Source organism: Mirounga angustirostris, unplaced genomic scaffold (genome assembly GCF_029215605.1).
Source record: "Mirounga angustirostris isolate CCGP_5_RB_7025 unplaced genomic scaffold, mMirAng1.0.hap1 SCAF_7, whole genome shotgun sequence".
Taxonomy (NCBI): Eukaryota; Metazoa; Chordata; class Mammalia; order Carnivora; family Phocidae; genus Mirounga; species Mirounga angustirostris.
Window position 1 is genome coordinate 34,521,411 of NW_026991715.1, and position 27,392 is coordinate 34,548,802.

Consider the following 27,392-nt stretch of genomic DNA (forward strand, 5'->3'; position numbering starts at 1 on the left):
GATTTTGTATTTTCTAGTAATTTCTTATCCTCACTATTCTTTATATTACCATTTTTCCATATTTGTTTTATACATTGACATAAAAATAATACAAGTCTCACATGAAACTTAAACCAAAAGTAAGGAATATATTTGGGGGGGTACCTGGGTGGCTCAGTTGGTTGAGCATCTGTCTTTGGCTCAGGTCATGATCCTGGCATCCTGGGATCAAGCCCCACATCAGGCTCCATGCTCAGCGGGGAGCCTGCTTCTCCCTCTCCCTTTGCCTGACTATCTGCCTACTTGTGATCTCTCTCTCTCTGTCAAATAAATAAATAAAATCTTTTTTTAAAAAAAGGAATATATTTGAGGTTTATGCTTTACATGTAAAAGTGTCAAGTAATAGAATTATTGATCTACTGGACCCAATGTCTTCATAGGTAAGGAGGCTTTTTAATATTTAAGGAATTCTAGGTAGTATATATACAAGCAGAATGTTGAATTTCTTTTCAGTGGAAAAAATTGGTGACATTTTCTTTTGGGACATTTTCTTCTGGCCATATTTATAAGTCTGGTATCATGCAGTAAATCAAAAGGATGATTAAAAAGAGATGAAATTAACATAGTCCAGTTAATAATGTGGTTTATTTTCAATATTTTAATTTTTACTGGAACCCAAACATTTTATGGAGTAGTATATCTACAGGAAAATATTAGTATTTAGATTTGCTGCATAAAAGCAAAGATATGTACTTTCAGTTTATATGAACTGTGATTTATCAGTTGAAGAAATGCTGCCTAGATACATCTAATTTGAAAAATGGTGTCAAGATACTGACCAAAAGTGTTTTTACTATGATTTTGACCTCTAGAAATTTTAAATCTCCACATACGAGTTTTTAGTCAACATTAAAATTAGGTGATATAGGGAGAAATTAAAGAAATGGATTTTTAGCACTTTAAATATCAGACTTCCAAACTGTAACTCACACAAGAATGCTATTCAAGTAGTTTGTTACTTTAAAGATAACATCAACAAAAAGCCAATATTAAATGATGCAAATAGAAATATAAATTTGTTTCATGAATAACATAGAAGTAGTGTACAAACATCCCATGAAAATAATAGAAAACACTCAAGAAATTTAACAAGATATATTTAAATATGGAAATAAATAGAAAACTAAAACCTTTAATTTTAGTTAGGAATTATATAAAGCCACTCCCTAAATAGAATAGACCAATACAAATTACTCTAGTAAAGACTGATGTGGCACGACTAAAGTAGCATTGATTTTGCAGTATTTTAATGAAAACTGATATTCTTTATTATAATCTTAACGATGTATTTAGAGATAAGGAAAATAAAGAATACCTAAAAGTCATTGAAATTGGGAAATATAAGGCAAATAAAACATAACAAAGTAAAAACTCACCCTTTCATCCACATGATGGCGCTGGAAACCGCAAGTTTGGTGGTTGGCTTCTCCCCCCCGCCCCTTTCCCAATAAAGGAATACAGTGTGTTAGTTTATTTTCCTTAGAAAGGAAAAGGCTACTCCTTTTTTTACTCTGATGCTGAGGCTGAAAAGGTGAGCAAATAAAAAATTATAGCAAATTGGGAATTAGGTTTACAAAAGCTATCGTGTGGTAGTGCAATAGACATTTAAAAATTGCAACGAATTTGCGATGGTATATTCCCAGAGAAGAAGTCCAGGTTCCCGGCGCCTGCTGCTCTCGCTTCTGCTCCTCGCAGTCTGGGAAGCTGGGAGCGGCCAGGTCCACTACTCGGTCCCGGAAGAGGTCAAACACGGCACCTTCGTGGGCCGCATCGCCCAAGACCTGGGGCTGGAGCAGGCGGAGCTGGTGCCGCGCCTTTTCCGAGTGGCGTCCAAAGGTCATAGAGACCTTCTGGAGGTAAATCTGCAGAATGGCATTTTGTTTGTGAATTCTCGGATCGACCGGGAGGAGCTGTGCGGGCGGAGTCTGGAGTGCAGCATCCACCTGGAGGTGATCGTGGACAGGCCGCTTCAGGTTTTCCATGTAGAGGTGGAGGTGAAGGACATTAACGACAACCCGCCAAGGTTTTTCCGACAGGAACAAAGATTATTTATTTTAGAGTCAAGAACAGTGGATTCCCGGTTTCCGCTAGAGGGCGCATCTGATATGGATGTCGGAGCAAACGCAGAATTGAGATACAAATTAAATCCTAATGAATATTTTGATTTGGATGTTAAAGCAAATGAAGAAGAAACAAACATTTTAGAGCTGGTCTTAAAGAAAGCAGTAGATCGAGAAGAAATCCAGGAACATCTTTTATTACTGACTGCAATTGATGGAGGAAAACCTGAACTAACAGGTACAGTTCAATTATTGATCAACGTATTGGATGCGAATGATAATGCCCCCAAATTTGGTAAATCAGTTTATAATATCAGATTATTAGAAAATGCACCGAATGGGACATTAGTTATTAAACTGAATGCCTCAGATGCAGATGACGGCATTAATAAGGAAATAGTATACCTCTTTAGTGATCTTGTTCTTGACAATGTCAAATCTAAATTTATAATCGATTCGAATAATGGGGAAATAACAGTTAAGGGAGAACTGGATTACGAAGACTGTAATTTATATGAAATTAATATTGATGCTGTAGATAGAAGTCCATTCCCATTAACTGGACACTGCAAAGTAATAGTAAAACTCCTAGATGAGAATGATAATACCCCAGAGATGGTCATAACTTCCATATCTCTGCCGGTCCAAGAGGACGCTTCAGTGGGGACTGTCATCGCCCTGATCAGTCTGTCCGACCGCGACTCTGGTCTCAATGGGCAGGTGACCTGCACCCTGTCACCCCGCGTTCCCTTCAAGCTGGTGTCCACCTTCAAAAACTACTATTCGCTGGTGCTGGACAGCGCCCTGGACCGAGAGAGCGTGGCGGACTATGAGCTGGTGGTGACAGCACGAGACGGGGGATCGCCTTCGCTGTCCACCACAGCTAGCATGTACGTTGAGGTGGCGGACGTGAACGACAACGCGCCGGCATTCGCGCAGCCCGAGTACACGGTGTTCGTGAAGGAGAACAACCCGCCCGGCTGCCACATCTTCACGGTGTCTGCGCGGGACGCCGACGCGCAGGAGAACGCGCTGGTGTCCTACTCGCTGGTGGAGCGGCGCGTGGGCGAGCGAGCGCTGTCGAGCTACGTGTCGGTGCACGCGGAGAGCGGCAAGGTGTACGCGCTGCAGCCGCTGGACCACGAGGAGCTGGAGCTGCTGCAGTTCCAAGTGAGCGCGCGCGACGCGGGCGTGCCTCCCCTGGGCAGCAACGTGACGCTGCAGGTGTTCGTGCTGGACGAGAACGACAACGCGCCCGCGCTGCTGCCGCGGCCGGGGGCGGGCGGCGGCGGCGGCGGCGCTGTGAGCGAGCTGGTGTCGCGGTCGGTGGGCGCGGGCCACGTGGTGGCGAAGGTGCGCGCGGTGGACGCCGACTCTGGCTACAACGCGTGGCTGTCGTACGAGCTGCGGCCGGCGGCGGGTGGCGCGCGCAGCCCGTTCCGCGTGGCGCTGTACACGGGCGAGATCAGCACGACGCGCACCCTGGACGAGGCGGACTCGCCGCGCCAGCGCCTGCTGGTGCTGGTGAAGGACCACGGCGAGCCGGCGCTCACGGCCACGGCCACTGTGTTGCTGTCGCTGGTGGAGAGCGGCCAGGCGCCCAAGGCGTCGTCGCGGGTGCTGGCGGGCGCCGCTGGCGCCGAGACGGCGCTGCTGGATGTCAACGTGTACCTGATCATCGCCATCTGCGCGGTGTCCAGCCTGTTGGTGCTCACGCTGCTGCTGTACACGGCGCTGCGCTGCTCGGCGCCGCCCGCGGAGGGCGCGTGCGCGCCTGGGAAGCCCACGCTGGTGTGCTCCAGCGCGGTGGGGAGCTGGTCGTACTCGCAGCAGAGGCGGCAGAGGGTGTGCTCCGGGGAGGGCCCGCCCCCGGCCCCGCCCCCGCCCCCGCCCAAGACCGACCTCATGGCCTTCAGCCCCAGCGTACCTCAGGGTCCCAGCTCTGCAGGCACTGTGAGTCTCAAAAATAATTTTCACAATAATTTTCGTTTTAAATCTTTAATATTTATTATTTCCCTCCATCTTTTTTATCTTTAATTATGTTTTTTTTTTTGTTCTTGAGAGTGAATGAGTTTATCAGCTCTTTCCTGAGAACAGTTTTTCAGAAAGAGGGTGAAGGGGTGCACAAAACGGCACCGAGCTCCTGGCCGAGCAGCAGGCCAAGGAAGCGAGAGGCAAAGAAAGCAGGGAGACAGGACACACGGAAGACACAGGGCAGCGCCTGGACAATCTGGCCTCAGCAAGCTGGCAGGCCCCAGGGGCTGAGGTGCGTGGCTCCAGGCCTCAGTGAGGGAGAGACATCACAGGCATTTAATAATGGTTTTATACTTGATTATTATCTCATCATTTCAGATGTAAGTTCTGTATTGGTACCAATTCATTTACTTAAAATTACAGTTATGCTTAGAATTCATTTTAATTTGTTGCAGATAATCGCTTTGCAGTAATGAATATATTTCAGTAACATTCCCTTTTTTAAGGTTTTCAAAGTTGGCATGAATGGATTACTTTTCTTTGCATGATAGAAATTGTTTCCTAAATCAAATTTTAATATTTTAATTTTTCAGTCTTTAGGAAATGTTGTAGGGAGATACTTGTATGACATATTTGGAGTTATTTACCTTCAAATCTCATATTGTGACTGCATTGAAATGTTTTAATATAGCTATGTCACTTTGCCTTTCTTTTCCATTGAATATCAGTTATTTTAGTGTTTTTTAACACCAAATTAATTTCCTTTTTATGTAATATTTGTACACTGAATTATTCTTTTAAGATTTCTCTAAACAGTTTTCTTTCGCATACTTATGATGAATTTGATATTTATGATTATTTTTTAACTGTAGTGGCTTCATTTATTTTTGAATATGAAATACACTTACATGGTTTACAATGTTACCCTTCCACCTCCAATATCAAGCCACTTAATATACCTCCTTGAACATTTCTAAGGTGTTTTTTTGTTTGTTTTTAAAGTAATATCTACACCGAAGGTGGGGTTTGAACTCACAACCCTGAGACAAGAGTCACATGCTCTATTGACTGAGCCAGCCAAGTGCCCGGTCTTCCTTGTCTATTTCAAACGTTGCAATTTCTTGATTATCTTTCCACAGATATTTTCTTTATATAGAAATAAGTACCCCTCTTCTATTTTAAAACATAATAGTCATATCGCTTTTCCTCTGTCTGTTTTACTTAATATATCTTGATAATCATGATGTATCAGTACTTGAGGATGTGTCACATTCCTTTTTCCAGATTTATGGTGCCCCACTTTGCAGATATATCATAATTTTTTCCCTTACCCTAACATCAACATTTAGTGGAACAATGATTAGTTTTTCTTTAACTTGCTTTTTTTTTTTTCAATTGACAAACTATTATATTGGTAAGAAGCAATTTTGAGCTCTCACAGTTGGGAAAATCTTAACATATTCAAATTAGATATTATTGGTATCTTTTGTTTTTTTTTATGATGTCATATATCAGTTATATTTCAATTTTAAAAATGCACACCAGGGGCACCTGGGTGGCTCAGTCGGTTAAGCGACTGCCTTTGGCTCAGGTCATGATCCCAGAGTCCTGGGACCGAGTCCCACATCAGGCTCCTGGCTCAGCGGGAAGCCTGCTTCTCCCTCTGACCCTCTCCCCTCTCATGCTCTTTCTCTCTCTCTCTCAAATAAATAAATAAATAAAATCTTAAAAAAAATAAAAATAAAAATGCACACCAAGGGGCGTCTGGGTGACTCAGTCGGTTAAGCGTCTGCCTTTGGCTCAGGTCATTATGCCAGGGCCCTGGGATGGAGCCCCACATGGGGCTCCCTGCTCGGTGGGGAGTCTGCCTCTCCCGCGCCCTCTGCCTCTCTCCTCAGGCTCCTGCTTGTGCTCTCTCTCTCTCTCTCCCCCTCTCAAATAAATAAATAAATAATCTTAAAAAAATAAAAATGCACACCAAATTTCAAAGATAGTACAAAACTAAAATGAAATATATTTCATCAGTACTTTCTAAAGTAATATTTACATGTTGAAACGGTAGTATTTGGATACATTCAGTTAAATAAAATATACTATTAAAATCTCATCTACTTGTTTTTACTTTTTAAGAATGTGGCAACTGGGTGCCTGGGTGACTCAGTCGGTTGTGTGTCTGACTCTTGGTTTTGGCTTAGGTCATGATCTCAGGGTCTTGGGATGAGCCCTGCCTCAGGCTGGGCACTGAGTGAGGAGTCTGCTTGGGATCCTCTCTGTTCCTCTCCCTCCTCTCCTCCTTCTCTGATCCCCCCTTGCATTCTCTCTCTCTAATAAAAAAAAATGGGGCTACTAAGGGACACCCTGCTGGCTCAGTAGGTAGAGTGAATGACTCTTGATCTCAGGGTTGTGAGTTTGTGTATATATATATATTTATATATATATTTATTTTTGTATATTTACATATACCACATCTTCTTTATCCACTCATCTTTTGGTGGTCACTTGAGATGCTTTTGTAATTTGGCTATTGTAATTAATCTGCAGTAAACATAGGGGTGCATATATCCCTTTGGCATAGTGTTCATATTCTTTGGGTAAATATCCAGTAGTGGAATTACAGGATCATATGGTAGTTCTATTTTTAATATTTTGAGGAGCCTCCATACAGTCTTCCATAGTGGCTGCGCCAGTTTGCATTCTCACCAACAGTGCATGAGGGTTCCTTTTTCTCCATATCCTCAATAACACCTATTGTTTCTTGTGTTGATTTTAGCCATTTTGACAGGTGTGAGGTGATATCTCATTGTAGTTTTGATTTGCATTACCCTGAGGATGAGTGATGTTGAACATCTTTTTATGTGTCTTTTGGCCATTTGGATGTGTTCTTTGGAGAAATATCTGTTCATGTTTGCCCCTCCCCACTGCTTGCTTGTGCTCTCTCTTGCTCTGCTGTCTCTTTCTCTCAAAATAAAAAAATAAAAACAATCTTTAAAAAAAGAGAGAACCATAGAAGGGGGGGAGGAAGATGTGGGTTCGGGAACACCTTCAGTGAAAGTCTTATTTGAAACATTGGAAGTGGATGAGAACACTTAAAGGAAAGCATATACAAAGTTGAGATTGAAAGAAAGGACGAGCTCATTTAGGAGCAGCTGAAGGATCAGAGCATCAAAGAATTATGGGTAGATATTCCATGAGAATTTGCAGTGATGAAATATGTGAAGGAAAATGTTTAGAGGGGGAGGAGGGGGAAATTTAGAAATGCTGTAAAGAATATGCACTAAAATTTTCTTCCATTATTAAGTAAAAGAAACAGCCTTAGGAGTATTTGATATTCATCAAATAAAGAAAGAATGGACTTCAATAATCTATAAGGTGTTAAAAATGTGGATAAAATTTGTTAATTTAAAATTACAGTCCATTCTTTCTCAGAGCAAAATAAAATAGCATGTCCTATAACAGAAATATATGCACGTTTCTTCTTTACACAAAGAGTGTAGTATAGCTTGCACTTCTAATTCCCAGACCTACTTCAGATCACAAATTTTCTGAACTGGTTGATAGCAGTAATTAAATTATTGCGAGAGGAGTTGTGTTGCTATGAATTATCTGATCCCTCATCCTACTCTAAATTAATAAAAGAAATTAGACGAGATGAAACTGGCTCTGCAAATTACGAACATAAGGAGATTTACTATTAAAGTAAGGCAAAATAAGAATTTCCTTTTTAACTTAAAGGACTACAGCTTAGCGCGGTTATGTGAATTCATTTCTTACCCTTTGTAGCCGCATGATGTCGCTGTCTACCATGAAGTCAATCTAGTCATTACAGTATGCAAAATCCATTCTTCCTATTACTGATTAGTTCCACCAGTGCTCAGTGATGGCAGGCGCAGAAGAATTGGATTAACAGACTCGGGATCATACAGATTTTATCTTAATTGCGAGGCAGGATCTTCTGATGGAAATAAAACAAGTATTTGAGATGGTTATTACCCTGGAAGGCCGACTGGGATCTCAGTATCTGCTGCTATCGCTTCTACTCCTTGCAGCGTGGGAGGAGGGCAGCGGCCAGGTTCAGTACTCGGTCGCCGAGGAGTCCAAACACGGCACCTTCGTGGGCCGCATCGCCCAGGACTTGGGGCTGGAGCTGGCAGAGCTGGTGCCGCGCCTTTTCCGAGTGGCGTCCAGAGGCCACGGGGACCTTTTGGAGGTAAATCTGCAGAATGGCATTTTGTTTGTGAATTCTCGGATCGACCGGGAGGAGCTGTGCGGGCGGAGCGCGGAGTGCAGCATCCACCTGGAGGTGATCGTGGACAGGCCGCTGCAGGTTTTCCATGTGGAGGTGGAGGTGAAGGACATTAACGACAACGCGCCGGTGTTCGGTTTAAAGGAACAAAGAGTGCTGATTTACGAATCAAGGCTGCCAGATTCTATGTTTCCACTAGAGGGCGCGTCAGATGCGGATGTTGGCTCGAATTCCCTCTTAACCTATAAACTCAGTCCCAGCGAATACTTCGCCCTAGATGTGAAAACAAACAGTGATGACAATACACAAATTGGGCTCGTGTTAAGGAAATCCTTGGACAGAGAGGAAGCTCCCGAACATAACTTACTGCTGACAGCCACTGACGAAGGCAAACCTGAGCTCACTGGCACTGTTCAGCTGCTGGTCACTGTGCTGGACGTGAATGACAATGCTCCCAGTTTCGAACAGACTGAATATGAAGTAAGGATCTTCGAAAACTCGGGCAACGGAACAATAGTCATCAGACTGAATGCTTCTGATCAGGATGAAGGAGTGAATGGGGAAATTTCATACTCTTTTAATAGTCTTGTTCCAACCATGGTTAGAGACCAGTTTAGAATAGATACAAATACTGGAGAAATAGTAACTAAAGGGAATTTAGATTTTGAAAAATTGAATTTATACAAAATTCGTGTTGACGCGACGGACAAAGGCCACCCACCCATGGCTGGACATTGCACTGTTTTATTGAAAGTTTTGGATAAAAATGATAATGTCCCTCAGATTGCATTGACTTCCTTATCCTTGCCTATCCGAGAAGACGCTCAATTAGGTACTGTTATTGCCCTAATTAGCGTGTCAGATCTCGACTTCGGTGCCAACGGGCAAGTGACCTGCTCACTAACACCTCATGTCCCCTTCAAGCTGGTGTCCACCTTCAAAAACTACTATTCGCTGGTGCTGGACAGCGCCCTGGACCGAGAGAGCGTGGCGGACTATGAGCTGGTAGTGATAGCGCGGGACGCAGGCTCGCCTTCGCTCTCCGCCACGGCCAGCGTGTCCGTGGAAGTGGCGGACGTGAACGACAACGCGCCGGCATTCGCGCAGCCCGAGTACACGGTGTTCGTGAAGGAGAACAACCCGCCCGGCTGCCACATCTTCACGGTGTCTGCGCGGGACGCCGACGCGCAGGAGAACGCGCTGGTGTCCTACTCGCTGGTGGAGCGGCGCGTGGGCGAGCGAGCGCTGTCGAGCTACGTGTCGGTGCACGCGGAGAGCGGCAAGGTGTACGCGCTGCAGCCGCTGGACCACGAGGAGCTGGAGCTGCTGCAGTTCCAAGTGAGCGCGCGCGACGCGGGCGTGCCTCCCCTGGGCAGCAACGTGACGCTGCAGGTGTTCGTGCTGGACGAGAACGACAACGCGCCCGCGCTGCTGCCGCGGCCGGGGGCGGGCGGCGGCGCTGTGAGCGAGCTGGTGTCGCGGTCGGTGGGCGCGGGCCACGTGGTGGCGAAGGTGCGCGCGGTGGACGCCGACTCTGGCTACAACGCGTGGCTGTCGTACGAGCTGCGGCCGGCGGCGGGTGGCGCGCGCAGCCCGTTCCGCGTGGCGCTGTACACGGGCGAGATCAGCACGACGCGCACCCTGGACGAGGCGGACTCGCCGCGCCAGCGCCTGCTGGTGCTGGTGAAGGACCACGGCGAGCCGGCGCTCACGGCCACGGCCACTGTGTTGCTGTCGCTGGTGGAGAGCGGCCAGGCGCCCAAGGCGTCGTCGCGGGTGCTGGCGGGCGCCGCTGGCGCCGAGACGGCGCTGCTGGATGTCAACGTGTACCTGATCATCGCCATCTGCGCGGTGTCCAGCCTGTTGGTGCTCACGCTGCTGCTGTACACGGCGCTGCGCTGCTCGGCGCCGCCCGCGGAGGGCGCGTGCGCGCCTGGGAAGCCCACGCTGGTGTGCTCCAGCGCGGTGGGGAGCTGGTCGTACTCGCAGCAGAGGCGGCAGAGGGTGTGCTCCGGGGAGGGCCCGCCCCCGGCCCCGCCCCCGCCCGCGTCCAAGACCGACCTCATGGCCTTCAGCCCCAGTCATCCACGCTGTCTTGTAGTGGGTGATATGAGCGAGCAACAGGATTTAAATGATGAGCATTGTGCCAAGGTAAGTCTGAATTGTCATAATTAACAGTTAATACATACATGAAATATCAAATTGTTTCCTTAGAATTTCTCTTTACATTTTCATTTTTAAAAATTTGAATAAATTTACTTACTATAATCTGTTCATTTTTTCTGTTAACTATTGTAATCTATGTAGTTTGTTATTAGTCTTAATTTAAACTGGAATCAGACATTATACCTATTTGTGGTGCATTTTTAATATGCATAAGTAGTAGTATTTTTTCTAATTATTTATATAGAATTTTCACTTCTTTGCATTTGATCCAAATAGTGGTTAAATAGAAATTCAAGGGAACTTGCACTTTGATCAAGTAATTCATATAAAATCTGTATTCCTCAGACACTGCAAATCTCTTATGTTTGAATTTTATTTGGTGTGTTGCTTTTCATGGAGATATTTCTTCTTTTTAAAAAAGTTTGTATTTGGGCGCCTGGGTGGCTCAGTGGGTTAAAGTGTCTGCCTTCGGCTCAGGTCACGATCCCAGGGTCCTGGGATGGAGTCTGCATGGGACTCCCTGCTTGCTTGCTCTCTTTCTCTCTCAAAAATAAAGATTAAAACAAATTTTTACTTAAATTCCAGTTAATTAACATACAGTGTTATGTTAGTTTTAGGTGTAAAATTTAATGATTCAGCACTTTCATGCAACATCCGGTGTTCATCACAAGTGGACTCCTTAATTGGGGTCCTCTGTTTAACCCATCACCCACCCACCTCCCCTCTGGTAGCCATCAGTTTGTTCTCCATAGTTTAGAGTCTGTTTCTTGGTTTGCCTCTCTCACCTCTTTCTCTTTCGCTCTTTTTCCCTCTTTGCTCATTTGTTTTGTTTCTTAAATTACACATGAGTGAAATCATATGGTATTTGTCTTTCTCTGACTGACTTATTTCACTTAGCATAATACCCTCTAGCTCCATCCACGTTGTTGAAAATAGTAAGATATCATTTTTTATGCTGAGTAATATTCCATTGTGTGTGTGTATATGTGTGTGTTTGTGTGTGTGTGTGTGTATATATATATATATATACACACACACAACATCTTCTTCATCCATTCATCAGTCACTAGACACCTGGGCTGTTTCCATTTTTGGCTATTGTGGATAATGCTGCTATAAACATCAGGGTGCATGTATCCCTTTGAATTAGTATTTTTGTATCCTTTGGGTAAATACCCAGTAGTGCAATTGCTGGATGGTAGGGTAGTTCTGTTTTTTAACCTTTTGAGGAACCTCCATGCTGTTTTCTAGAGTTGGCTCCACCAGTTTGCATTCCCTCCTACACTGAAAGAGTGTTCCTCTTTCTTCCCATCCTGGCCAACACCTGTTGTTTCTTGTGTTGCTGATTTTAGCCATTCTGATGGGTGTGAGGTGATATTTCATTGTAGTTTTGCTTTGTATTTCCTTGATGATGAGTGCTGTTGAGTGAGTATTTGTCATGTGTCTCTTGGCCATCTGTGTGTCTTCTTTGAAAAATGTCTATTCATGTCATCTGCCAATTTTTAAGTGGATTTTTCATTTTTGGGGTGTTGAGTTCTATAATACTTAATATATTTTGGATACCAACCCTTTATCACGTGTCATTTGCAAATATCTTCTCCCATTCTGTAGGTTGCCTTTTAGTTTTGTTGATTGAATCCTTCACTATTTAGGAGCTTTTTATCTTGATGAAATCCCAATAGTTTTTGCTTTTGTTTCTCTTGCCTCAGGAGATATATCTAGAAAGAAATTGCTATGCCCACGCCAAAGATGTTACTGCTTGTATTCTCTAGGATTTTTATGGTGTCAAGTCTCACATTTAGGTCTGTAATCCACTTTGAATCTATTTTTGTGTAAGAAAATGGTCCAGTTTCATTCTTTTGCAGGTTGCTATCCAGTTTTTCCAGTACCCTTTGTTGAAGAGACTGTCTTTTTCCCATTGAATATTCTTTCCTGCTTCGTTGAAGATTAATTGATCATATAATTGTGGGTTCATTTCTGGGTTTTCTGTTGTGTTCTGTTGGTCTCCATGTCTGTTTTTGTGCCGATACCATACTGTCTTGATCACTACAGCTTTGTAATATAACTCAAAGTCCGGAATTGTGATGCCTCCAGCTTTGTTTTTCAAGCTTGCTTTGGCTATTCAGGGTCTATTTTGGTTCCGTACAAATTATAGGATTGTTTTTCTAGCTGTGTGAAGAACGCCGCTGATATCTTGATAGGGACTGCATTAAATGTGTAGATTGCTTTGGGCAGTATTGACATTTTAACAATATTTGTTCTTCCAATCCATGAGTAGGGATTATCTTCACATTTTTGTCATCTTCAATTTCTTTCATCAGTGTTTTACAGATTTCAGAGTCCACGTCTTTCTCCTCTTTGGTTAGGTTTATTCCTAGGTATCTTATTGGTTTTGGTGAAGTTGTAAGTGGGATTGATTACTTAATTTCTTTCTGCTGCTTCATTATTGGTATATAGAAATGCAACAGATTTCTGTATGTTGATTTTGTATTCTGCGACTTCACTGAATTCATTTATCAGTTCTAGGAATTTTTTGGTGGAGTCTGTTGGGTTTTCTATATAGAGTATCATGTCATCTGCAAATAATGAAAATTTTATTTCTTCCTTGCCGATTTGGATGCCTTTTATTTCCTTTTGTTTTCTGATTGCTGTGGTTGGGGCTTCCAGTACTATATTAAGTAATAGTGGTAAGAGTGGACATCCTTGTCTTGTTCTTCACCATAGAGGAAAAGCTTTCAGTTTTTCCTCATTAAGGATGATATTATCTGTGGGTTTTTCAGTTGAGGTATGTCCCCGCTAAACCTACTTTGCTGAGGGTCTTTATCATGAATGGATGTTGTACTTTGTCAGATGCTTTTTCTGCATCTAATGAAAAGACCATATGGTTCTTATTTTTTCTTTTATTAATGTGGTGTATCATGTTGATTGATTTGTAAAAATTGAACCACTCTTTCAACCCAGAAATAAATCTTACTTGATCATGGTGAATGATTTTTTAATGTATTGTTGGATTTGGTTTGCTAGTATCTTATTGAGAATTTTTGCATCCATGTTCATTGAGAATATTGGCCTGTTGTTCTCTTCTTTAGTGGAGTCTTTATCTGGTTTTGGCATCAGGGTAATGCTGGCCTCATAGAATAAGTTTGGAAATTTTCCTTCCTATTCTATTTTTTGGAATAGTTTGGGAAGAATAGGTATTAACTCTTCTTTAAATGTTTGGTAGAATTTGCCTTGAAGCCATCTGGCCCTGGACTTTTGTTTGTTGGGAGTTTTTTGATTACTGATTCAATTTCTCTTTTTTTTTTAAAGATTATTTATTTATTTATTTGAGACAGAGAGAATGAGAGACAGAGAGCATGAGAGGGAAGAGGGTCAGAGGGAGAAGCAGGCTCCCTGCCGAGCAGGGAGCCCGATGCGGGACTCGATCCCGGGACTCCAGGATCATGACCTGAGCCGAAGGCAGTCGCTTAACCAACTGAGCCACCCAGGCGCCCCTTTTTTTAAAGATTTTATTTATTTATTTGAGAGAGAGAGACTGAGAGAGAGAGAGCATGAAAGGGGGGAGGGTCGGAGGGAGAAGCAGACTCCCCGCCGAGCAGGGAGCCCGATGCGGGACTCGATCCAGGGACTCCAGGATCATGACCTGAGCCGAAGGCAGTCGCTTAACCAACTGAGCCACCCAGGCACCCACTGATTCAATTTCTTTACTGGTTATTGGTCTGTTCAAGTTTTCTAGTTCTTCCTGTTTCAGTTTTGGTAGTTTATATGTTTCTAGGAATTTATCCATCTCTTCCAGGTTGTCCAATTTGTTGGCATATAGTTTTTCATGATATTCTCTTATAATTGTTTGTACTTCTGTGGTGTTGGTTATTTCTCCTCTCTCATTTGTGATTTTTTTCATTTGGGTCTTTTCTCTCTTCTTTTTGCTAAGTCTGGCTAGAAGTTTATCAATTTTATTAATTTTTTCAAAGAACCAACTTCTGGTTTCATTGATCTGTCCTATTACTTTTTTAGTTTCTCTATCCATTTATTTCTGTTCTAATGTTTGTTATTTCCCTGTTTCTGCTGGCTTTGGGATTCATTTGTTGTTCTCTTCTAGCTCTTTTAGGTGTAAGGTTAGGCTATTTGTTTGAGATTTTTCTTGATTCTTGAGGTGGCCTGTATTACTATATACTTCCTTCTTAAGACTGCTTTTACTGCATCCCAAAGGTTTTGGACCATCGTGTTTTAATTTTCACTTGTTTCCATGTACTTTTTAAAATCTCTTCTTTGATTTCCTGGTTGACCCATTCATTGTTTAGTAACATACTGTTTGACCTCCATGTATTTGTGGTCTTTCCAAATGTTTTCTTATGGTTGACTTGTAGTTTAATAGCATTGTGGTTAGAAACGTTGCATGGTATGATTTCAATCTTCTTGTATTTGTTGAGGACTGATTTTTGACCCAGTTTGTGATCTATTCTAGAGAATGTCAAGCCCCACATCAGGCTCCATGCTCAGTGTGGAGTTTGCTTGAGATTCTCTTTCTCCCTAAATCAATCAATCAATCAATCAATCAATCAATCAATCTGTTTTTAAAATAGAGAAGTTTTCTCTGAGAGAATACTGAACATGATGGGCATTCTGGGAACAGACCAACTTAAGTAAATGAGTACACAGAAAATCCCAATGTGGCTAGACACAGAATAGTCTGCTTTGGTCAAAACATATGGTTCTTACAAGAAAGAGTATGAGATAAGACAGGAAAAGTAATATGAGAAAAAGCTCTTGGGTAAGTTAGAGTACTTGACTAAGAAATTTTGACTCACCTCTAAAGTCATCTGAAAACTAAAAGTGTGAAACAACAGGAATAAAAGGTGTGTTTCAGGAAGATGACTGTCAGGATTTAGTGAAGGATAAATGGGGTTGTGGCAAGATAACACAATAAGAAGCTATTGAAATAATCCAGGATAGCAGCAATATTTAAAACTCATTTAGGCACAGTCAGGAGGCAGAAGCACAGTGGAAGGCCAGAAGATTGTGGAGCCTCATGTTGGGCTCCGTTTGGTGGCCTCTAAGTGGTGCCCCCTTTGAGAATGCCATCCCAAAGCAAGGAAATCCCAGGTGCACTTGTGGCCTTGGTGATTAGTGCCAACTCACTGCCACTGAACATAGTTGGAACAGAAAATTGGAACAGGGTAGCAAACCCTTCAGAACTAGGTTTTCAAAACAAAAACAGAATTGCAATCTTGGCAGAACTGGGCAATGAGGAAAGAAAATTACTAGTGTAACCAATCTTCAACCAAATCATCCTGGAGCTAGGGATGCACTCTGGAGACCCTTTCTTAAAAAGGACTTTCAGAGGCACCTGGGTGGCTCAGTCAGTTAAGTGTCTGACTCTTCATTTCAGCTGACGTCATGATCTCAGGGTCATGAGATGGAGCCCAGTGTGGAGCCTGCTTAAGATTTCCTCTCTCCCTCTGTCCTTCTCCCACCCATGCTCTTGCATGCACATGCTCACATGCTCTCTCTGAAAAAAAAAAAAAAAAAGACTTCCAGGTCATGCTGAGCAGCAGAATATTACAGCCCAACAAAAGGTAGCTTTGCAGCATGCATGTGCACATTCATCTGGCTGTTTCATAACTCTAGACTCTGCATTTGGGAATCATATTCTTCCTATTTTACTTCATCTTGACCTAGAATGAAGGAAATATTTGTAATGAAAGTGACTGTAATATCAAATGCCAAAACTACTATCATTCAGAATGATATTGTCATTCAGAATTGAATTCAGTGACTTCCAGAGTTTTGGTGAATATTTATATTCTTTGCTTATTTAAAAGAAAGGTATGTGTAAGTCAAAACAGAAAAGGAGGGTCACCAGGATTTGTGAGCTTTGGAAGCTGTATTATCTGAGTGACTTACTATGTTACCCATGTGTAACTTTTTTGTAATGTAGTTTGATTTTTTAACTCTAAATCAGGCTCTGATTTGGATGGTCACATAATTCACCCCTGCAGCCCCCAACTAGTTGGACTAATATGTCCACAATAGATTTTCAAGAACCACTTTAGTACTTAAGTTTAAACAAATGAGGATGCTTTAAAAAATGTGAACCAGTAAGCTTAAATAAGTTATATTCATATTTACTGTTTGTAGAATTGATATTAATGTACCTTTTGAGTTTATAGTCAACATGCCATCCTGAAATACTGTTTAACTCATAACTAGCTCCCTTATTCCCCATTTTAAAAGGAAATCTAAGTTAAGACTAAGACTACCAATCAGTCTTTATAAAAATGTTTATAAAGCTATGCCACTATACATTATATGACTAAATGGTATTAAAGACAATTATGAGAAATGTGGTTTTAAAATTTGTACCTGCTCTTATTTAGTGTTACTACATAAATGGTATGCCTATGTGGTTTTATTGTCCATTTTTGTGCTAATTAAAAACATGCAAGTTGGAAAAAACTCATTTAGGCAGATATCAAAATTGGAAAGCAATACAGGTGTAATTATCTAATTTGCACTTGGAAACAAAGGAATGAGACATTCAAGAAAATTTATTCTGTGAAGTAAAGTAAAAAAGGATAAAACCACCCCAAGCTTGATTAAAGGACTGCTCTAAGTATGACAAATGAGTACCAATATTTTTCTAATGAAATAAATTTATGTTATGAAATAAATAATCTAAATTAAATTGGAGGTTGTAAAAACAGGTACATACTCATAAAATGTGGAGCTTAGAAAGGATGGAAAGAATAAAGAGATAAGAACCATGAACTTTTGGAACAGAGTTTATAAATTCTGATGAAAAGAGAAATTCAGATACTTCTTCCATGCAAAATTCACTTAATACAAATTATTCCTCTTCAAAGATCCCCTAAACCATCTATTATTGTGTTTTCTCAGGAGAACTATATGAATTAGTTGCTTTTATCCCGTTTCCTAAAAACAAACACCCCTTCTAAATTTTTCTTCCATTAGTAACTACTTGAGACCAAGAGTTTTCTTAACAGAAATCTAAGAAAATGGAGTTACCTGAACTCTGAACAAAATATTTGAAAACTTAGTGTTCCGCTGTGTGATTCGCTTTATTGTCAGATTTTTGTTTTTATTTAAAACTGAGAAAATGTGTTTTCAAGGCATAAGGAGACTACAGTTATGGTTACACTAAATATTTAGAAGTTAAGTCTCTTAATACGAGAAGTGTTGTCCTGTGCTTTAACAAAACTGAAGGAGAAAAAAATCAGGGTTTAAAATAAAACTTCATATTTATTAATAACAAGTTGATATTTGTAGCTCATACTTACTGTTTGGCCACATGATGTCGCTCTTTACCGCGAAATTTTCTCATTCAAGACACAATTAAGTCATCCGTTTTCATATTGGAAAGACTTCACTCTGTTTCTCTAAGCGGATGTTGAACAATGGCGAGCACTTCATGATAGTAAGAAGAGATAAGAGGATTCCTCCAAATTTTGAGACAAGTTACTATTTGAATTAAAAAAAAAAAAACAATTAATTTGAAATGGTGGACTCGAATCGAGGCGACCGGGGGCACTGGCATCTACTGCTGTTTTTCAAAATCCTCATAGCCTGGGAGAGCGCGAGCGGCCAGGTCCACTACTCGGTCCCGGAGGAGGCCAAACACGGCACCTTCGTGGGCCACATCGCCCAGGACTTGGGGCTGGAGCTGGCGGAGCTGGTGCCGCGCCTTTTCCGAGTGGCGTCCAAAGGCCACGGGGACCTTCTGGAGGTAAATCTGCAGAATGGCATTTTGTTTGTGAATTCTCGGATCGACCGGGAGGAGCTGTGCGGGCGGAGCGCGGAGTGCAGCATCCACCTGGAGGTGATCGTGGACAGGCCGCTGCAGGTTTTCCATGTGGAAGTAGAGGTGAAGGACATTAACGACAATCCTCCTGTATTCCCCGAGACACAAAAGAATCTGTTTATTGCAGAATCCAGGATGCTTGACTCTCGGTTTCCACTAGAGGACGCTTCTGATGCAGATATCGAGGAGAACGCTCTGTTGACTTACAGACTGAGCCCCAACGAGTTTTTCTCTCTGGACGTACCAACAAATGACGAACAGGTAAAACCTCTTGGACTTGTATTACGGAAATCTTTAGACAGGGAACAGTCTCCAGAACTTCATTTAGTGCTCACAGCCACTGATAGAGGCAAACCTGAGCTGACTGGCACCGTTCAGTTACTCATCAAAGTGCTGGACGTCAATGACAACGCCCCAGCTTTCGACAGAACACTCTATGCCGTGAAATTACCAGAAAATGTTCCTAATGGAACTTTGGTAATTAAACTTAACGCCTCAGATTTGGATGAAGGCTCGAATGCGGATATTATTTACTCGTTCTCTAGTGGTGTTTCCCCAGATATAAAATCTAAGTTCTACATAGATGCCATAAGTGGAGAAATTATAGCAATAGGACATATCGATTTTGAAGAAAGCAAAACCTACAAACTTCGAGTAGAAGCGATCGATAAAGGCTACCTACCACTAGCTGGTCACTGTACAGTTCATGTGCAAGTTTTGGACGCTAATGATAATGCTCCAGAGTTGACTGTTACTTCCCTGTCTCTCCCTATCTCAGAGAATGCTCAACCGGGCACAGTCATCACCTTGATTAAGGTGTTTGACCGAGATTCTGGAGCTAATGGGGAGGTGACCTGCTCACTAACACCTCATGTCCCCTTCAAGCTGGTGTCCACCTTCAAGAATTACTATTCGCTGGTGCTGGACAGCGCCCTGGACCGAGAGAGCGTGGCGAACTATGCTCTGGTGGTGACCGCACGCGACGCAGGCTCGCCTTCGCTCTCCGCCACGGCCAGCGTGTCCGTGGAAGTGGCGGACGTGAACGACAACGCGCCGGCATTCGCGCAGCCCGAGTACACGGTGTTCGTGAAGGAGAACAACCCGCCCGGCTGCCACATCTTCACGGTGTCTGCGCGGGACGCCGACGCGCAGGAGAACGCGCTGGTGTCCTACTCGCTGGTGGAGCGGCGCGTGGGCGAGCGAGCGCTGTCGAGCTACGTGTCGGTGCACGCGGAGAGCGGCAAGGTGTACGCGCTGCAGCCGCTGGACCACGAGGAGCTGGAGCTGCTGCAGTTCCAAGTGAGCGCGCGCGACGCGGGCGTGCCTCCCCTGGGCAGCAACGTGACGCTGCAGGTGTTCGTGCTGGACGAGAACGACAACGCGCCCGCGCTGCTGCCGCGGCCGGGGGCGGGCGGCGGCGCTGTGAGCGAGCTGGTGTCGCGGTCGGTGGGCGCGGGCCACGTGGTGGCGAAGGTGCGCGCGGTGGACGCCGACTCTGGCTACAACGCGTGGCTGTCGTACGAGCTGCGGCCGGCGGCGGGTGGCGCGCGCAGCCCGTTCCGCGTGGCGCTGTACACGGGCGAGATCAGCACGACGCGCACCCTGGACGAGGCGGACTCGCCGCGCCAGCGCCTGCTGGTGCTGGTGAAGGACCACGGCGAGCCGGCGCTCACGGCCACGGCCACTGTGTTGCTGTCGCTGGTGGAGAGCGGCCAGGCGCCCAAGGCGTCGTCGCGGGTGCTGGCGGGCGCCGCTGGCGCCGAGACGGCGCTGCTGGATGTCAACGTGTACCTGATCATCGCCATCTGCGCGGTGTCCAGCCTGTTGGTGCTCACGCTGCTGCTGTACACGGCGCTGCGCTGCTCGGCGCCGCCCGCGGAGGGCGCGTGCGCGCCTGGGAAGCCCACGCTGGTGTGCTCCAGCGCGGTGGGGAGCTGGTCGTACTCGCAGCAGAGGCGGCAGAGGGTGTGCTCCGGGGAGGGCCCGCCCCCGGCCCCGCCCCCGCCCAAGACCGACCTCATGGCCTTCAGCCCCAGCCTTCCTCCGTGTCCTGGATCTCTAAATGCGACGGAAGATCCACAAGCTTCTTTGGAGTCCTCTGGAAAGGTGGGTTGCTCAAATATTTTATTCATTTATGTATTTATTTTTGAAATGTGAGACATTCTTATTTTCAGACGGTGCTTTTAAATAGTTTTTACTCATTTATTCTAGAGATCTGCCAATATTTTCTTATTTATTATTCGGAAGTTGAATATTTTAAGTTTATACCTGCCTTTTGTATTTTGACTTCCAATTACAAATCATTAAAATCCATACATTGAGTAAATATTTATACGGTGCTGAAATCAATTTTATTTAAAACCTGCCATGGGAATCATATTGAATTCCTAAAGCTGCGCTGCCACTGTACCTGGAGACTATTCAGTGAAAAACAACTTAATTGCTACACATTAAGCATACTTCAACACCAGTCTATCATTTATTAATTTCTTTTTAAAAAAAAGATCTTACTGATTTATTTGAGAGCGCGCGCGCGAGAGAGAGCGTGGGCGCGTATGAGAGAGGGGAGTGGCATAGTGAGAAGAAGGACCAGAGTCCCAGCTGAACAGGGAGCCGATGTGGGGGCTGGATCCCAGGAACCTGGGATCATGACCAGAGCAAAAGGTAGACGCTTAAGCGCTTAGCCGCTTAACTGACTGAGCCACCCAGGTGCCCCTCATTTCTAAAGTTTACATGGTACTTTAGTATATAATCTATTGTTTATAAGAAATCCCAAAGCGGAAATACGTAACTGTGATTTTCTACCTTTCTCTGGATGGAGACTGGAGACATGTTTGGCCAGCACTACTCAGTGTTTATTATTTCAATGAATAAATTTCAGTATACCCTAGAAAACTGTTACTTTACCGTAGTAATCTAATTCTGACAACAAATGTTAGAAAAATAATTCATTCCAACTTTTTTTTTGAAGATTTTTATTTATTTGACAAAGAAAGACACAGCAAGAGAAGGAACACAAGCAGGGGGAGTGGGAGAGGGAGAAGCAGGCTTCCAGATGAACAGGGAGCCTGATGTGGGGCTGCATGACAGGACCCTGGGATCATGACCTGAGCCGAAAGCAGACATTTAACGACTGAGCTACCCAGATGCCCCTCATTCCAATTTTTGTAAAACATGTTTCTATATGCTTGACAGTGTATTGATTGAGAATCTTTTTTACATTTAGAAAATTTCTTAAAATTGATCTTCTATCTGATATTGCAGAAAATACTTCCTGAGAGGTACTTTCTTTCTTCAGAAGACTTTCTCCTTTTTACTGAAATTTTTGTTAGTATACATGTTTGTACATTGCAGATATATGTACATTCTACACTTTGAATTCTCTTGAAATTCAGTCTATAACTTTAAAAAGTTACCCCTATCAGTGGAGATGTTGATTTACTTTTTCTCTCAATATTCTGAAAGACAGAAATCTGGAGATGAATCAATTGCACCTTTAAACTCATTACATGTTAAACTTATATTTCCTGAATTGTGGCATGTGACTTTCAGATTGGTGGTACTTCACACTCTGTCTTTAGTCCAAGTTTTTGTTTTCTAATTTATATTTTAGAAACTTGGTACTTATTTTAAAATTTTGTTATGTGACTTATTTTTCTATTCTAGTATTTTTATTGTGTTAGATTTTTAACAAGGTATTCCTTAATTAAAACCTCAGCAGAGCAAAATCAGAGTAGCTTTGAGAATAGAGCCACAATAAAACCATAAAAGTGCAAGTAAAATACACTTAAATAATATATTTCAGTAACTTTTTCTTTTCCCTTATAGAGGACATGTTTGGTATATGTTATAAAGCAATCTATTTTCTTTTCATTATATATATATTTTAAAAAGATGTATTTGTTTATTTATTTTAGAGAGAAAGCAAGCAAGCAAGCTTGGGGTGGGGGCAGAGGGAGAGGGAGAGAGAAACTTTAGTTGACTCCTTGCTGAGCCCAGAGCCCAACACAAGGCCAATCTCAAGACCCTGGGATCATGACCTGACATGAAATCAAGAGTCCACCGCTCAACCAACTGTGCCCCTCCTGGGGCCCCTCTTTTCATTATATTTCTTTCAAAACTTGAGTATTCTCAGGGCACCTGGGTGGCTCAGTTGGTTAAGCAACTGCCTTCCCGCTCAGGTCATGATCCTAGAGTCCTGCTATTGAGTCCCACGTTGGGCTTCCTGCTCAGCGGGGACTCTGCTTCTCCCTCTGACCCTCCCCTCTCTCATGCTCTCACTCTCTTTCTCTCATTCTATCTCTCTGTCTCTCAAATAAATAAATAAATAAATAAAATCTTAAAAAAAAAAACTTGAGTATTCTCTGACCTCCTGTGATCAATCCTGTCCATGTCTGTCAGCATATTCACCTTAAATCCAGACTTATATCTTCAAATATCTCTTTCGGTGTACTTTTTCATGTGCAAGGACACCTGAATCAGAATTTGAATGGACTTTAACCTAAGGTCAGTCTAAAGAAGTAGAAAAGTATAAAAACAGGGTGCCTGGGTGGCTCAGTTGGTTAGGCGACTGCCTTCGGCTCAGGTCATGATCCTGGAGTCCCGGAATCGAGTCCCGCATCGGGCTCCCTGCTCAGCGGGGAGCCTGCTTCTCCCTCTGACCTTCCCCCCTCTCATGCTCTCTCTCATTCTCTCTCTCGCAAATAAATAAAATCTTAAAAAAATTTTTAAAAAAAGAAAAGTATAAAAACAATTTAGTAGAATAGATGAATCAATGAATTAAGTGAATTGGGCCCAGGTATTTGATTGTATGTTATGTGGATTATATGGATTGAGGAGTGCTAGAAATTTAACCCCCCCATTCCTTTAGTCTCTTAGAGCTAGTATTATTTATTATTTACTATATCTTCTATAATTATAAATTTTATTCTTTATTATTGATGGCTGTATTGATATAATTGGTAATTTAGTACTTTATATTAATATTTATTTTCTCCTGAATACGGGCTATTGTCCTACACAAATTTTCAGAAGATCAGTGAACATCTAATGAATTTATCTTTTGCATCATCAGGAAGTATGAGCACACTGTAGTCCAGGGAGGTTAGGACTTAAAACAGCTCAGAAATTCAAAATAGAGAGTTGAGAGCATGGAAGACACTTCAGTATTTTGCTTAGCAGCTAGCTCTCTGTGTTTCTGTGGATAACACGCTTCAATTCAAGCAGCAATCATGAAGCCAATAATGAAACTTCCCTATGTCAGTCCCTAAATTGTAGTTTTTATATAGGGCTAACTATCTAAGTTCTGACCCAATTTTAGACACTTGCGAGTGAAGGGACTCTATAAATAAATACAGAAGACCACAGACATAAATGGAGTATATCCCAGGTATCTTGTGGCCTATGGTCAGCCTATCCTATCCTAGACCTGATAATGCTAAGCACATTAGCAACACCTGGAGTTCTTATTGAACATTCAGGTTCCCAGATTCCATCCCAACATTTCTGAAATAATTAGGACTGGCAAATATGCATTTTAATAAACACCCCAGGTGGTTCTTATTCAACTGAAGTTTTAGATCCAATAGCTCTGTGAGATGCTTGGCAAACCAAGTTCTTATGATTTGACAGGATATAATTTAACTACCCCCTACTTTGTATTCATTATTGAAGATTTAATTGGTGTATTTATGTTATTACTTGCTATAAAATGCACTTTAACAGGAATGGAGTTTAGTTTATGTCATTACCTTGTGTTGAGATGATTATTCACTGATAAACTTATTAGATTTCAGGTAATAACTCAAACTAAACATTGATTGGTATTGTGGATGGATCCACAATTTGTTATACTTTAATTCATGCTTTACAAGAAAAATAACCCTTAAAATCAGAATTTGAATGGACTTTAACCTAAGATCAGTCTAAAGAAGTAGAAAAGTGTAAAAACAATTTAGTAGAACAGATGAATCAATGAATTAAATGACTTATTCCTGTCCATTTTCTTGTTCATAAATGTTGCTCTATTTTTCAGCTCTTAATAACAACTGAAAGAATTCAAAAATGTTTATCTCTTTTATAAATCACAACATCATTAAAGTAAATAAATTAACCTTTGGATAAGACCAAAGGTCCTATTATTAAGTTTTCCCTTCTTGGGAAAAGAGAACTTTCTCTTTTTTTTTTTCCAGTAGTATAGATATATTAATTTCAGTTGCTGAATATTTGATTCCAAGAACTTTGAGAAAGAAAATATTTTTACTGCAGGTAGTGATGAAAAGCTTTATTGACACTGAGAGAACTATTAGGTAATTCCAAAACTGTACATTTGGGGTCCTTGAAAAGATTAAATATAACAGAGATGAAAGCACTTGTTTCTGCAAGTGGAAATCATAAATTTTTGAATTATTTTATTTAGAATCATAATGAAGTTTATTTTTGCCCATGTAAGATGCATAGGAAAAAGTGAAACTTCTCCTTGTATAGCTGATTTCTCAATAAAAGTACTTTTCTGTTTTTCTAAAGATAGGAACCACCAGCCTGTGCGGTAGTAACAGTAAAGGCATTGCAGAGTGATAATATTCTACAGGTAATAATTTTTACCAAAAAGCCTATTGTGGTCTTGACACAATGTGAAAATAAATGTGGCTAAATTGAGGCCTGAGAATATTGCCATTTATGAAGCACGCACTCTCCTTAAGGTATAATCCTAGGCATTTAATGTATCATAATTCATACAACCACCATATTATTATTATATGAATGTTATAAAACTGGAAACAGAGACAGAGAGGTTAAATTATTTACCCCAAGTCACACAGCTAGTAAGTTTAAGAAGAGGAGTCAGAATGGAGATACTTCTGATGTTGAAGCCAGTGATCTTCTCTCAACTATCTAGGGATGACTGAACACCTCACAGAGAACTGATTCTTCAGATTAGTGTCTAGTAGGGTTTATTTAATCTCAAGAAAATGACAAAGAGAAGGGAATTAAGTGTCAAAACTTGAAGATATTTAGGGGTACCTGCCTTTGGCACAAGTCATGATCCTAGGGTTCTGGGATCAAGTCCCTCATGAAGCTCCCTGCTCAATGGGGAGTCTGCTTCTCACTCTCCCTCTGCTCCTCCCCGCCACTCATTCTCTCTTTCTCTCTTTCTCTTTCAAATAAATCAGATCTTAAAAAAAAACTTGAAGTGGTCTAAATTTGTTATCCAGCAAAATACTAATACACTCAGTATATACAAATATTAAGACTATTTTCAAATGTAACTAATGATAATCATGGTTGGAGAGGAAATTACTTCTCTGAGGTTCTGTGCTCTAGAAAACCCTGAACTAGGGGTAAACAATAATTATTGTTAATACAAAAGAGACATCATGTGAACTTTTAGAGATCCATAGAGATACAAATACGTCAAAATAGAATGAAAAACTATGAATGAAAGACAAGTTGTTAAATTCATGGAATTGTACTTACACATCAGCCACCGGATGTCGCTGTCTTCCATAAAATGTTTTTAGAACAAAGGCATAATCCTGTTTCTCAAGGACTAGAAAGGAGCTACATTCTCAGATCTCAGCCATTTCGATAAAATTAGATGTAAGAAGTCGAACAGCAAAATTTCAGAGAGCATGTTTATTCTAGACCGCTGATTCATGCAGAAAGGTATGATGTTGGTCTACACACCCAGCAGCCCAAGAGACTTACGCCAGCTTCTCCTGCTTCTGCTTCTCGCAGCCTGGAAGGCGGGGAGGGGCCAGGTCCATTATTCTGTGCCGGAGGAGGCCAAACACGGCACCTTCGTGGGCCGCATCGCCCAGGATTTGGGGCTGGAGCTGGCGGAGCTGGTGCCACGCCTGTTCCGGGTGGCGTCCAAAGGCCACGGGGATCTTCTGGAGGTAAATCTGCAGAATGGCATTTTGTTTGTGAATTCTCGGATCGACCGGGAGGAGCTGTGTGGGCGGAGCGCGGAGTGCAGCATCCACCTGGAGGTGATCGTGGACAGGCCGCTTCAGGTTTTCCATGTGGAGGTGGAGGTAAAGGACATTAATGACAACCCGCCGGTCTTCTCCGTTTCAGAACAAAAGCTTTCAATACCCGAATCTCGACTGCTTGACTCTCGGTTTCCGCTAGAAGGCGCATCTGATGCGGATGTTGGAGAGAATGCAGTGCTTACTTACAGACTCAGTCCAAATGAGTTTTTCATTCTTGATATTATAAACAGAAAGGACAAAGGCAAAACCCCAGTGCTTGTTCTAGGAAAAATGCTGGATCGTGAAGAAAATCCTCAGCTTCAGTTGTTATTAACTGCAACTGATGGAGGCAAACCGGAATATACTGGATCTGTTACTCTGCTGATCTTGGTGTTGGATGCCAATGATAATGCGCCTATATTTGACCGATCCGTTTATGAAGTTAAGATGTATGAAAATTCAGCGAAACAAACTTTAGTAATATGGCTAAATGCGTCTGATGCAGATGAAGGAATAAACAAAGAAATGATATATTCATTTAGTTCTTTGGTTCCACCCAGCATAAGGCGGAAATTTCTAATGAATGAAAAAACGGGAGAAATAAGAGTAAATGATGCTATTGACTTTGAGGATAGTAACACTTATGAAATTCATGTAGATGTTACAGATAAAGGAAACCCACCAATGGTTGGTCACTGCACTGTACTAGTGGAAGTTCTGGATGAAAATGATAATTCACCCGAGGTGGTTATCACTTCTTTGGCTCTCCCGGTGCGAGAAGATGCTCAGGTGGGCAGTGTCATTGCCCTGATCAGCGTGTCCGACCGTGACTCTGGCGCCAACGGGCAGGTGACCTGCACCCTGTCACCCCACGTTCCCTTCAAGCTGGTGTCCACCTTCAAGAATTACTATTCGCTGGTGCTGGACAGCGCCCTGGACCGAGAGAGCGTGTCGAACTATGAGCTGGTAGTGATAGCGCGGGACGCAGGCTCGCCTTCGCTCTCCGCCACGGCCAGCGTGTCCGTGGAAGTGGCGGACGTGAACGACAACGCGCCGGCATTCGCGCAGCCCGAGTACACGGTGTTCGTGAAGGAGAACAACCCGCCCGGCTGCCACAT

General features: G+C 42.6%; 3 protein-coding genes across 3 annotated transcripts; all 3 read left to right on the forward strand.

The window, feature by feature from the left end:
* The first annotated feature begins 1,234 nt into the window (after positions 1-1,234).
* LOC123841579 (protocadherin alpha-5-like) lies at positions 1,235-4,247 on the forward strand. Its single transcript, XM_045871153.2, has one exon. It carries the CDS (start codon positions 1,668-1,670, stop codon positions 4,134-4,136), a length of 2,469 nt encoding a protein of 822 aa, XP_045727109.2. The 5' UTR covers positions 1,235-1,667; the 3' UTR covers positions 4,137-4,247.
* Positions 4,248-7,918: 3,671 nt separating this feature from the next.
* LOC123842141 (protocadherin alpha-6-like) lies at positions 7,919-10,562 on the forward strand. The gene has a single exon (XM_064596001.1). The coding sequence runs from the start codon at positions 8,029-8,031 to the stop codon at positions 10,489-10,491; it is 2,463 nt and encodes an 820-aa protein (XP_064452071.1). The 5' UTR covers positions 7,919-8,028; the 3' UTR covers positions 10,492-10,562.
* Positions 10,563-11,519: 957 nt separating this feature from the next.
* Positions 11,520-26,337, forward strand: LOC123841965 (protocadherin alpha-7-like). Its single transcript, XM_045871417.3, has 2 exons — positions 11,520-20,407; positions 26,039-26,337. Exons 1-2 carry the CDS (start codon positions 17,999-18,001, stop codon positions 26,201-26,203), a joined length of 2,574 nt encoding a protein of 857 aa, XP_045727373.3. The 5' UTR covers positions 11,520-17,998; the 3' UTR covers positions 26,204-26,337.
* Positions 26,338-27,392: the final 1,055 nt, after the last annotated feature.

Bases quoted from the DNA above. Each gene is read 5' to 3' on its own strand.
- LOC123841579 (XM_045871153.2), top strand. From the start codon at position 1,668: ATGGTATATTCCCAGAGAAGAAGTCCAGGTTCCCGGCGCCTGCTGCTC.
- LOC123842141 (XM_064596001.1), top strand. From the start codon at position 8,029: ATGGAAATAAAACAAGTATTTGAGATGGTTATTACCCTGGAAGGCCGA.
- LOC123841965 (XM_045871417.3), top strand. From the start codon at position 17,999: ATGGTGGACTCGAATCGAGGCGACCGGGGGCACTGGCATCTACTGCTG. The intron at 20,408-26,038 runs GTGGGTTGCTCA...TGCTTCTCGCAG, and splicing joins CTTTGGAGTCCTCTGGAAAG to CCTGGAAGGCGGGGAGGGGC.